A 13,213-nucleotide genomic window follows, 5' to 3' on the forward strand; every position below is an offset into this window, starting at 1 on the left:
ATTTATTTACTTTTTTAAACAGATTTCTGCAAATTTTAATTACTATTTTGAGTTGAATGCAAGTAAACTGCTTTAAAAGAAAAGGTGGTGGATAGCCTTTTAAGTGAGATAATATTTGCTCCCTGCTAAAACCACTATGGTACACAATGACTTATTTTAGAAAGGTGTTGTGTGGTAGTAGCTTTGAGGGTTACTTCAAAAAAAGACACCCTGCAGTCATGAGACTGGATGCTCATCTGCAAATAAAAAAACTATTTAATTCTTTCTATATTTGTTTTTCTGTTTGGTGGTGGGTTTTTTTGGTTTTTTTTTTTTTTTTTTTTTGTTTTTTTTTTTTTTTTTTTTTAATATGTAGCAAGTCTGAAAGGCTGAGAATATTTAAAGACTGTTTCATTACCTAAAGTGGAGTCTATAAGGGCACCTCTATGGTATGAGAGCAAGAACTCTGAAATTCAGGTTGCCCCTTGAGGAATATAGCCTGATGTGGTGTGTTGGCTTTTTTTGGGTCAAGAATATTCCTTAAGAACATCCCTTGTAGGAAGGTCAGGGTGGTTGTACATACAGCAAGAGTTCTTGTTTTGCTGCACCACTTTGAGGTGTGGTAGTGATGAGACTAAGGAGTTTCTTGAGGTACTGGACTTGGATTTTCTTGAACTAATGGGTAGGAACTTTTCAGCAAGGGAAGAAAAAAATCTGTGTTGTTTGAAAACTTGCTAGCAAATGGGGAGAAATACACTTGAACACACCACTACTGAAATGAGAGGAAGGAAATGAACCGTTAACCTTTAAGTGTAAATGTTTAAAATGTTAAGTTTAAATGGACCTTTAAGGAGCTATTGAAGAAAATAAAATTGGTTTGTAAGTCTTTCTAGGCATTTTATTGGTATTTTGAAGAGGGCCATCTGTGTCTGTGTGCATATCTGTAGTTTTCAAAAGTCTAAATTGTGGTCTGCGTATTAGTAACTCTGGCTAACTGTTGTGACTGTCTTTACCTGTCTTTGTTGAAACACTGCTGCAAAAATGATAAATAATTCAGAGAAAGAAGGAAGCATTCAGGAAAACTGCTGAAGGTTTTGAGGAAACCCTACGTATGTATTTTGGAAAGAAAATGAGAAGTTTGGCTGCTAAGATGAAGGCACTGAAAGAAGTTAGGTATGTATTTTTTTTCTGAAGTAGTACTACATCTCATTGCCCTGCTTATTTCTTGAAGTAATACATGCTTCTTTGTTTCCCAGAAGTTTTGTTTTGTTAATTTTCTAAGAAAAATATGGTGTTGTATACAGAGGGGAGTATTTTCCAAAAGCAAGGCTGAAATGCGAGCTTTTTGTAAGCTCACATTAGAATTTGCATTGTCTGCTTCTTAGTCTTCATCAGATGACTTTGCTTTATTTCTGCTCCTTTACCATAGCTGTTGCAGGAAGAGCTTTCAATTCAGTCTTCAAGGAAGATGCAGCTAGTTGTTAAAAGTAACTGGGTAGTCAGAGTTCCTTGGGTATCTGTATTGCTGCGAGAGGTGTATCTCTTTGGGTAACCCAAATTACTCTTCTGGTTTTAAAAGAAGAGGCAAAACTGCAACGGGAAGAAAACTTGAAATAGAAATGATCATCAGTGCCTTTAAGAAAGAATGTATATATTGGTACATGTGTTTGTGGAAGATGAATAAAAAGAAAAAAACAAAACCAAAAAACCCCAAACAACCAAGGGAGGAAATAGGACAAAAGGGAAATTAAGAGCAGGAGGGAATTTTGTACACATACAGCCTTGTCAATACTGAGGTATAATGAATGTATTGTATGTATTCTTGGTCCTTCCTCAAAAAAAAAAAAAAAAATTAACAGCTGAATGAGACAGACTGCTGCTGCTACTTTTTGAAAGAAACTCGGTTATTAACATGGCAAGTGCTATCTCAATTCGTATGTTTCAGGAGTCCGAATAGCATTGATTTTTAAACTGCTTCAGTTCTGGGGAGAAAAAAAATCCTGGTAAAATATTGTTTCCTCCTTACAACTTCGGTACACAAATAAGAACAGTTGTTTTGGGGAGCAGCTCTCTCAAACCATAAAAGTGGTTACAGAAGGATGTCTCACTGTTCCGTGTTCCTTGGAAAAATTGCAGAAGATTTGGACAGAGTATGACTTGGCTCAGGAGAGGATTCAGTTATGCAGAAATGTGGTAGGTTGGAATTACTTTTTTTTTCTCGAGCTATAATTTAACAGCTATTGATAAGAGTATGCATGGAAACATCTGCCCTTTGCTAGATAATATTGGAGGCTTTGCTCCCTTTGCCACAACTGCTGTATTTGTGGAGCGTTATTTTTTTGTGTTAAACCTAGACTTTTTGACACCCTTGGTTTTTGTAAAGAAATAGAAGGAAATCAGAATATGGTACTTTAAAAGCTTTCTGTTCTGTGATAGTTAGAAACTGCTTCAGCTGTGCAGCTGAACTGTCTCTTCAAAACCTTTTGTTAGAGCAGCATGCCGCTACGTCCTATGTGCTTCCCTCACCTGGGAGGTGTAGGGAGAGCGGCGTGCGGAGGCGTGTGTGGGAGGATGGACCGCACGGGGGAAAGCTGCCATCTAGTGCAGCTCCTCTGCAACCACGTCGGGAGAAGCCTGCCCGCGTGTGCAGGCACGGCTGTGTCCGTAGGGGTGGCTCTCTACTGTGTCTCTCCCGGGCAGCAATGCTACCTTTGGGAATGGGAAGGTTCCCTGGTCTATGGCAGGCATTGTCGTAAGGTAGGGAAGGGATGATGCATCTGGGAGAATGACAGCAAACGTGTAGTGACTATTTTCAAGTATAACCTAACACATTTTAAGCAGGCATGCTTAAAATGTGTTGTTGTATTACACTGAATTTAACAGGTCATCAAATGGACTAGAAAAGAATGAGTGATTAAGAGACTCGTGGAATCATAGAATGGTTTGGGTTGAAAGGGACCTTAAAGATCATCTAGTTCCAGCTCCCTGCCATGGGACAGGGACACCTTCCACTAGACCAGGTTGCTCAAAGCCCCATCCAACATGCCCTTGAACACTTCCAGGGATGGGGCATCCACAACTTCTCTGGGCAACCTGTCCCCGTGCCTCACCACCCTCACAGTAAAGAATTTCTTCCCAATACCTGATCTAAATCTACCCTCTTTCAGTTTAAAGCCGTTGCCCCTCGTCCTATCAGCACATGGCCTTGTAAGAAGTCCCTCTCCGGCTCCCTTGTAGGCCCCCTTTAGGTCCTGGAAAGCTTCTGTAAGGTCTCCCTGGAGCCTCCTCTGCTCCAGGCTGAACAACCCCAGCTCTCTCAGCCTGTCTTCATAGGAGAGGTGCTCCAGCCTCTGATCATCTTCGTGGCCCTTCTCTGGATTCATTCCAAAAGGTCCATGTCCTTCTTATGTTGGGGGCCTTAGAGCTGGAATGCAGTACTCCAGGTGGGGTCTCACAGAAGTGGAGTAGAGGGGGAGAATCATCTCCCTCAACCTGCTGGTCATGCTTCTTTTGATGTTTGGCTGTGGGTCCACTCCAGACTGCGCTTGGAACCAGCTCTCTAACTCCTCCTCAGCCTCCCTGACACGATGCATCCTTCTCACTGCCTCCTGCAGCTCAGCTGCCTGCTCCAGGAGCCCCTCCGCCTGGGCACACCTTCTGTGGGCAGCTCTGCTGCCTGTCCCTGCCCCAGGAGAAAGGTCTGGGCACTGCCTGCAGCCTGAGGTCTGCACTGCAGCCTGTCTCCTCAGCAGCTCCAGCGGGGTGGGGGCACTGGCCACCACCGGGGTAGATGGGGCAGACCCATCAACCGATCCCAAGTAAGTTATGGTTTTGTTGGCTGTGCAGGAAAAACTATTAAAAAAACCTGTAGCATGGAACACATTTGATTGCTGTAGGTGAAAACAAAATAAAGTCAAATGTTTAAACTGGGCAACATTAAGATAAGTGTTAATAAGCTGATGACGTTTTAGTGTTGTATCTTGTATAGGGGAGTAATGTGTAGAACAGCTAGGCTGCAAGGTACTGCCTAGGGATTCCCTTGTACAAGCTCTTCTTGGGTGAATTCCTGATCTCATGTGAAATAGTAGCAGTTGCAGTTTTCGGGAGATTACATGGGATGGTTGAGCTCAAGTGGGTCTGTAAGCCTCATTGAACAACAGCAGACAAGTAAAGCAAAGCTGTCTTAGAACTTGTTTTTGCCCCGTCCTCCAGGTTTGCTTTGACTGAGTTGGACTGGGGGTAAAGAAAAATCTTAACATGGGCTTTAGGATTTAGGACAGGACAGGTACAGGTACAGTGGTGTGACTGGGGAGTCTCGGAATTGTTTATTAAATAGAGGAGATGGTTTATTTAGTGTCATTCAGGTGGCAGTGTGTGTGAGGTGTTTTTTGAGGTTTTTTATTTTGAGTTGCAAACATGAGCTAGCAGCATTCTTCCATGAGAAACATCATGAAAAGACGTTTCATTCTAGAAGCATGCTTGAAGTTTTTCTGATGGACTAATTTGTTGGAATATGTTATTCTGGACATTGTCCTCAGTTTTAGTTGTGAATGGCTAACAAGTCATGTTTGCATGATGCATTGTAGTGTGTTACACTGCCAAAATATTTGAAATACCGATGAAATGAGCTTACAGCACTATGCCGCTTCTAGTAGTTCCACATATGTTTGTGTAGCCTTCAGTTTTTTGTTGACAAGGTGTTGGCTTCACACCTGGCTTGAAAACCAGTTTAATTTGGAAACCGACACCCCTCTGCTTCTCCCATGCCCATTCTGACATTGTTCCTGGTTGCCTAAGCTAAGGTGTAAACGAATGGTGACATGAAATCTTATGACTTTTCAAGAGCATCCTGCTGTAAAAAAAATTCCTGCTCTCTGAAGAGGGGAAATTGTCATGGTAGTGTCACAAATATTTTAAATGGGGAAAAATAAAGACAACAGGAGTTCTTCTAGATGTCAGGTATCCCACAGAGTGCTTGAGTGCTGCAAAGGGTATGCAAGTGGGAATGTGTGTGGAAGTGTAGAGCTCCCTGAAGAATTAATTTACTTTTCAAGACGGATTGGTAGCAGCTGGAAGCAGGACATCTCAAGGCTTTTGTGGAATTTGTCTTAAGTATTTTGAAGACTTAGGTAGGTGAAATGTACAGAACAAGAGTTTTGGGGGCATCATGGAGAGCTACAGTGCCACAAAGGCTGTCCTGTCTTAATGTGCAGTGTAATGACTTAACTTTTTTTTGTTATTTCCTGAGAAGCATTTTGATTTTTGAAGATCTATTTTATGTGTTGTAACATGCCACAGGATCTTGGCTACTATATTTTCAAATACCAGAAATGTCTGAAGAGGCACACAGTAAAAGGGCATGCTTAATATTCTGCTTCTCAAACCTACTTAAATTATGCTGACTGTAGATAGGCTAACAAATGCATTGATGTTGCTGACTTTGTTTTCTGCTCAGTTGTAGTGAGATACGTGTAAATCCAATGTACAGGAAGCCCAGTGAACCCAAACAGATGGATGAAATAGTTGGCTATTAAACTGTAGCAGACTGTTTAACTCTGTTTGCTTAATTTGTCAACCCAGCTGTCAAAATTGGTTTTACTAAGTTAAATTTTGCTATTCAATTGCCTAAGCAATGTGCTCTTCCTTTAACCTCTCTGGCGTGCTGATGCCCTCTCTCACTGTCACAAGCCTTGTTTGTAAGCTCTTGGGAACGAACATCTTGTTTTGCTTTCAGGGAAACCTAATGCATCTTGAATACCACAGGCGTGGGTAAACCCCATAAAGTTTGAGTGCAAAGTAAACGGCATTATTTTAGTTTTCATTTTCTATGCTTTCTTAGTTGATTTATGCTGCTTTAACTGGGTCTTTCTTAGATACTGCCCTAAAATGAAGATGGGCAACTGGAGTGTTTGTTCTTAATAAGGCATTTATGTAATCACAGAGTGGTCAGAGTTGGAAGGAACCTCTGGAGATCATCTCGTCCAAGCCCCTGCTAAAGCAGGCTCACCCAGAGCAGGTTGCACAGAATTGCATCCAGGTGGGTTTTGAATTATCTCCAGAGAAAGGGACTCCTCAGCTGGGCAGCCTGTTCCAGTGCTCTGTAACCCTCAAAGTAAAAAAGTGTTTCTTCATACTCAGATGGAACTTCTCGTGTTGCCGTTTTTGCCCGTTGCCCCTTGTCCTGTCGCTGGGGACTGCTGAAAAGAGCCTGGTCCCATCCTCTTGACACTCACCCTTAAGTTAATTGATTACATTGATGAGATCCCCCCTCAGCCTTCTCCTCTCCAGCTACACAGCCCCAGCTCTGCCAGCCTCTCCTCACCAGGGAGGTGCTCCAGGCCCCTCACCAGCTCCGCAGCCCCCGCTGGGCCCTCCCCAGCAGCTCCCCGTCTCCCGTGACTGGGGAGCCCAGCGCTGGGCCCAGCACTCCCGATGGGCCTCACCAGCCCGAGCAGAGGGGCAGGATCAGCTCCCTGCACCCGCTGGCCACGCTGCCCCTAACGCGCCCCAGGCTCCCACCCGCCTTCTCGGCCACAGGGCCACCGCTGGCCCGCGGGCAACCGGCTGTCCCCCAGCACCGCCCGGCCCTTCCCCGCAGAGCTGCCCCCCAGCAGCCCACCCCCAGCCTGTGCCGGTGCAGGGGCTGTCCCTCCCCAGGGCAGGACCCCGCGCTGGCCCCTGTGGGACCCCATGAGGTCCCCTCCCCCCGGCTCTCCAGCCTGCCCAGGCCTCGCCGAGGGCAGCACGGCCTGCTGGTGTCCCGGCGGTTCCTCCCAGTGTGTGCCATCGGGAGACCTGCCGAGGCTGCGCTCCGTCCCCTCAGGTCACCGATGACCCAGCTGAACAGGACGGGACCCAGCGCTGACCTGGGGCACAGCGCTGGCTACGGGCCCCCGGCTGGGCTCTGCGCCGCTGGTCGCAGCCCCTGAGCTCTGCCCTCAGCCCGCGCTCAGCCCATCACTGCCCACCCGCCTGACCCACGCTCCTGAGCTTGCCCGGGGGCTCTGGTGGGGGACGGTGTCAAGAGCCTGGCTGAGGTCAAGGTAGGCACCATCCACCGCTCCCCTCATCGACCCAGCCAGTCATTCCGCCGTAGGAGGCTGTCAGGTTGCCAGGCATGGCTTCCCCTTGGTCAATCCACGTTGACTGTTCCTGGTGACCTTCTTTTTCTCCACGTGCTTGGAGCTGACCTCCAGGATGAGCTGTTCCATCACCTTTCCAGGGATGGAGGTGAGGCTGACCAGCCCATAGTTTCCTGGGTTCTCCTTCTTGCCCTTTTTGTAGACTGGAGTGACACTGGCTTTCCTCCAGTCCTCAGACACCCTCCTGTTCTCCATGCCCATCAAAGATGATGGACGGTGGCTCAGCAATAACGTCTGCCAGCTTTCTCAGTGCTCGGGGGTGATCCCATCAGGGCCCACGGGTTTGTGGGTGTCAGGTTTGCCTAAACGATCTCTAACCCGATCCTCCTCGACCAAGGGAAAGTCTTCCTGTCTCCAGACTTTCTTGCCTCCAGCTTCTGGGGTTCCTGAGGACCGGCCTCGGCAGCAAAGATTGAAGCAAAGACGGCATTCAATAACACCACCTTCTCTGTATCATGACATGATGTATGTCTTGGAAACATAAGATAATCAGTGAACTGAGATAGTACTGGTGCATGGTGTGTATGAAAATAACAAAGATGGTTCTTCTGGAGTGGAAATACTTAAAAATATATTCAAAACTAGTCCTGGAATTTGATGTAAGTTCAGTGTCCCAATAGGAAGGTGGTGGTAGCAATCACTTACCAGCTTTCCTATGAAATGTTACCAAGAGGACAGCAGCTTTGCAGATGAAAAAACGGGGATAATTAGAAGTTCCCTGCTTGCAGTGTGGGCAGATACTCTTAGTAATGGGGTGTAATAGAACTACTGACTTTTCAGATACTGTAGATAGTGTTTTATGGATGTGTCGTTTAATTTATGATTTTGGTTTAGAAACTTATTGGAGACTCTAGTGTACATATTTAGAATTTTTTTCTGTGAAGGATGATAAAAATAATCACACCGATGTTTAAAAAAAAAAAAGTGGAGGAGGGTAGGATAAATAGAGCCGTTTAATGAGGATGCTGATGCCAGAGGTAGCTTTAGCTATTCTGTATATCAAAAAGTAGTAACTTGCACTAAAGGGAGCAAAAAACTTGGGCCAAAAGTAGAAAAAGGCTCTAAAAAGGGATTAGAACTTACCTATGGAGGGGGATTATTTTTTTTCCCCTCTTGCTTATGAAGTCATTAAATCACACTAAAGCAAGAATGCATTGATGAGGTGATTGCACTATACATAGTCGTGTTTTATGGACTTTCCTAAGCATTGCTATAGTCTGAAACAAGATGGTAAGATGGTTTGGCATTTGGTCTGACAGTGTCTGATGCTTGGTTGTGTGAGGTTGTTTGTGGAGCTGTTTATTAATTAATTTATATATTTATTTATTTTGAAAGGTATAAGATGGACCAGACACAAACTAAACTAAATTTTGTAGTTTGAGAAGCCTTTAGCCTGTTCTAAAGAAGTTGAATTCTAATGTTTGCTGTTGTGATGAGCTTACATCTTTATTAAGCAGACTATTGATATACTGCCTGTGTACTTAATGCTCTGTGAGGTTATTGAACAGGCATTGTGTGAGCCATGAAAAGTCACATGTATCTAATTACATGGCAGACACAGGGAGCAGACTTGTCCTGTGGCTCCCAAGCTGTATGTTCAGTCATGTGTAGACCGTTCAATTTACTCTAGTGCTGAAACTGGTATTGGAGTTTGGTTGCCTGGTTGAATCTTCTACTATGTTACGTCTCTACGGCTTTAGTTTTTGAAGTAGTATTCTGCAGAAGTCTTGTCTTGGAAAGTGTTCTTTATGGCAGGGGGTCCTTACTCCTTTTTATGCAGTGCATTACAGTATTCTTTTACAAATGAGCTCCTGTCTTGTGGGAAGAACAGCCCAAAGTCTGTAAAAATTGTGTGTGCTTTTGGTCACCAGAGATGCCCAATAATTGCAGAAGTGCCTATTAAATATTTTTTTTGTTTGTTTCTTGTTTTTAAGTGCTGAAGTAATATGTTGTGTTCACTTTCTGTAGTAGAACTTATTCCACTGATTTTTATTATCCAGGCCACTAATGTCTGGCTGAATTACAACATCTGTGTAGCTGCTAATCTAAGTTTTAAAGCAGTGTATGTTGCAACTTGGAGTTACACTTCTGTTGTGTTTTGTCCATCTTTCAATTTCCAGCCACTGGATCTTGTTCTGCCCTTGTCTATTTCTAGTCTATCTTCCCTGGATGCTTAAACTGATTAAGTCGACTTCTAAGATTTCACTGGATAAACTACATTTAAAAACACTCTTGAACCTGTGTTTGTGTATACATATCTACATTACAGATATATTATATATTGCTTGTTAGTAGGAAATGTTCATTTGTTCTTTGGCTCCATGTGAAACTGATAGCAGTGCCCTGGTTAACTCTTCTGTTGTTTTCTATTTCTTTACTAATTGCCTTCCACACCAGACTTCCCAAGATTTTTTTGGGGGGGAAATGGGGAAGGGAACATGTGTCAGGACAATGTGTTATAGCATTTCAATCTTTTTACTTACTTTTTTTATTTTTGGAGATGGATGAAGAAGGAAATAGCAAATTTTTACAATAGGTCTGTAAAGCTGTCATTTGGTCTTCCATATTCGTGTATATTTTCATATTTCTGTGGGCGTGTTGGGTTAAATCACTGTGAAAAGAACACTGCAAACATGCTTCTGAGTATAGTTTTTTTATCTTCCTTCATCCATTTCAAAAAGTTTGGTTTTGGTAAGTCTGTTAGTTGTCTTGTCTGATACGAATGTGGGATTCCTCTCCCAATAGCAGAACTAATCCTGCCAGTCATCCAAGGGAAACTTTGATTTTGTTTCTAGAAAATTAGTTTAGTGATCTTACTGCAGATAATCAGTAGGGAGCTTACAGGTCATCGGTCTTTCCTGCTAGAAGGCAAGGAAAAAATTAATAAAAGGATTTTTTTTGACTGTAAAGCATTCTTCTCCAGAAAGAAATCTTTTGCAGTTTGACTTTATAGATGTAATTTGACATGTATGGAAATATGGATAATCCAAATTCTAATTTCTGTAATACAATCAAAAACTGTAGGACAGTTATGACATTTTAAGTTTACAGCGTCAGTTAGGGCTCCCACTGTTATCAACAGTCATGCAGAAACTGTTTCTTTAGTTGTCTGATAAGGCAATCATATTCTTACACTGTAAAGGATGCTGTATTCGTGCAAGGTCATCGTGTCATAGGAGCAAATGTTAAAACCAAAATTTGCTTTTTCACTCATTCCTAGTCAGGCAGGTATTGTGCTGTTTGTACTTTGCAAGGATTAACGCTTTTTTGTATCACTTCCCACACTGTGTATGTGGTGTTTGGTGTGAGTGGCTGACTTGCTTTTCCTTCTGCGTAGGATGAAAGAGATGAATTGATTACCAGGAGCGATGAGGTGCAGCAGAACTTGTATTCAGCAGTGGAAGAATTAATTTTGGAAGTGGATAAACTTGCCCCTCTCTGAGTGCTCAAGAATGTTACAGGTGAGGATGTCACTTTTATCAGTATTGATTCTGAAACACTGAGAACTTGTGGAGGGTGTTTCTTAAATGTTTAATGTTTTATAATTGGAGACCTCAACAGCAGCAGATGAAACTTTAGATAACATTTCTGAGTGAAGTTGTACACCTGACACCTGTAGTTCTCAGTGTTACTTGTGATCGTGGTCTCCTAGATGTTTTGTTTCTAGAGGCAAATTATTACCTAGATCCTCGATTTGAGCAACAGTTTTGGTTTGTGTTTTTTTTTTTTTAATGGTATTGCGTTTGGTGGCTAACAAGACTTCACAAAGCACAGAATATTTAGAAGACAGGTGTTAATGAGAGAACCTACAATTAAAAAGTCAATGCAGTTACCCTGTAAATTGTGGTGGTGGGTTTTGTGGTTGGCTTACATGCTTTCCTAGCCATTTCTCTTCAGGTGGCTGTGTACTTTGGACGAGTGTAGCAAAATGGAAAATGTTTAAAGCTTTTTTTTGTTTGTTTGTTAAGGTGAGAGTTAAACACTACAGAAGCACATGTTTATACCACGGCTCTCCCTCTCAGCCAGTCCAACAACAGAAAGTGGGAAAATAGACAGGGAACTAGGGTCTGTAGAGGCAGTAAGAACTTTTGAAGAGGACTTTATCACTAGAAGTATTACCAAATTGGCATTACTGGCCTTTGCTATTAGAAATAATTTCTTTTCTTCTTTTTAACTTCAGAAATATAATTTGCTTTTATTTTGACTGTGCAAGTGTGCTTGGAGAGGGTAAAAAGGTTGGCAGTAGTATCAGCTTGTCTGTACAAATTTAAGAGATGTATTTGTCCGTGCAAGTATGAGACCGTTCTTATGAAAAAGTATTAAGATTACAGACTGCACATATGTTTGTATAAGGTTGAAGCAGCATTAATAAATTGGAAGCATTCAAATTTTCATGGAATTACTCAATTTCTAATGGAATTATTTTTCAATGCCATTAAAAAAATGTTTTGGTACACTTAATTTTTGGTTCTAGTCTGACTGGAGATTGGCGCCTGATTAGAAAAGATATTGGAAGGGTAGCATTTCATGGCTTTCTATCACTAGAGGCCCTGTGTGGATCCTGCTTCTTCAGACAGAGGAAGGTTGTGGTGGTGTAGTGTGTGTTGGTTTTTCTGGTTTAAGTTTTTGTTTTGTGGTTTTTGGGGGGTTTTTTTGTTTGGTTTTTTTTTTTTTTTTTTTTTGGTGTGTGTTTAAAGGTTATACTGTGCTAATCCACTAGGTGGTAGCCATTAAGCATCTTCTAGAAAATTGTACTGCAGTGAAATTTTAAGTGTTTTGAAAATATTTGAAGGGGTACTGACATGCTGCTAGGTGTGTTGAGTCAGTTTTAGGCTTCAGCTTAACTGTCCTCTCTTATATTAAGGGCTAGAAGGTGAAAATAGTTTTCCCAAGTAGGGAAACGGAAATAAGTTTTTACCAAATATCAGTGAGAACCTTGGTTGCAATTTTATAGAGCTGAAGAGGTCACGCTGTGCTGTCCTAGACACACGAGTATTTTTCCGGTGTTTCTCAGAAGAACAGGAGCTTGGAAGCTAATGCCCTTTGGTTGGGGCTGTGTATTGCAGACTTCTTTTCTGCATCACAGAGCTCTTCTGACTTATGTTTTATAACTTCTGGTGAGAATTGTTGTTGTCCTGAACTTTAGAAAAATTCAGACAGCTTCTGTCCAGCCAGGGACCTGGGTAAACAGTTGGTGAGCTCCATGCTTTCCAAGTGATAATACTGCATTGGTTCAGAGGAAAGCAGAGTGTGGGCCTATGCATAAGCTGCTCTAAAGCAAGCTGGGGTTTGAGCTGAACAGTTGTCAGCTGCTGTGTATTAGCTGTCTATAAGAATGTTTCCTTTGCCCTGTGGATAGTGTGTAGTAGCTTGTTCTGGTGCCTTTGAGTTACCACACTTAGAGATGGCAACTGGGACTAAGCACATGTAGGCTACTGAGCCATCTTCATCTGGTAACTTGTTATCCTTTTGGATCTGGCTTCTGTATCCATGTGCTGGTGAAGTTGCTGATGTTTTATGGAAGTGTGCTCATAGCAGAAAAACAAATGGGAAGAAATAGGGCATAATCTACGGGATTTATTCCTTGAGGACAGCCTGATGGAACGCATGCAGATGCTCTTCTGGTGTGACTAGTGCTATTAGTTTTGTAAACAGGATGTAATATTGGTTATGAAACTGTTAGTGTGCACTTTTCTTGGCTCTACTCCTCACTTTTGGCTGCTGTTAAATGGGCTGATTTTTTTTCTCCCTCCAAACTGTTCTATTTGAACCTGGCTTCTACCTTGCTGTGCCACTTTCTATCCATGTGTATTCTGGTATATGAAATTCCAGTTGTTCAAAAAAGAATGTGAGAAAAATCTGTTGTGCACTTGAGTGATTTGAACAGCCTCCATAAATTTAGCACAAACCTCCTTCGTGAATTTGCTTATAGACAAGCATATTTGTACAAAGCTCATGTCACTTGGCTGTTTTAAATAATCTATTGTACTGAATGTATGCTGTTCACTGTAGTAGCTATTGTTATGAAAGTGGTTTTATAATTTTTATAAAATACTGTTTGGTGGTGTAGTGGTTTTTTGTGTGGTTTATTT

At 42.4% G+C, this 13,213-nt stretch overlaps 1 protein-coding gene across 1 annotated transcript in view; it reads left to right on the forward strand.

Annotated features, from left to right (window-relative positions):
• STK31 (serine/threonine kinase 31) overlaps positions 1 to 13,213 on the forward strand; it is a 39,208-nt gene that overhangs the window by 8,760 nt on the left and 17,235 nt on the right. Inside the window, 4 exon segments of the mRNA XM_027786441.1 lie at positions 1,037 to 1,158; positions 2,019 to 2,172; positions 10,459 to 10,548; positions 10,550 to 10,582. Coding sequence (XP_027642242.1) covers positions 1,037 to 1,158; positions 2,019 to 2,172; positions 10,459 to 10,548; positions 10,550 to 10,582 — 399 coding nt within the window.

Source organism: Falco peregrinus, chromosome 5 (assembly GCF_023634155.1).
Source record: "Falco peregrinus isolate bFalPer1 chromosome 5, bFalPer1.pri, whole genome shotgun sequence".
NCBI lineage: Eukaryota > Metazoa > Chordata > Aves > Falconiformes > Falconidae > Falco > Falco peregrinus.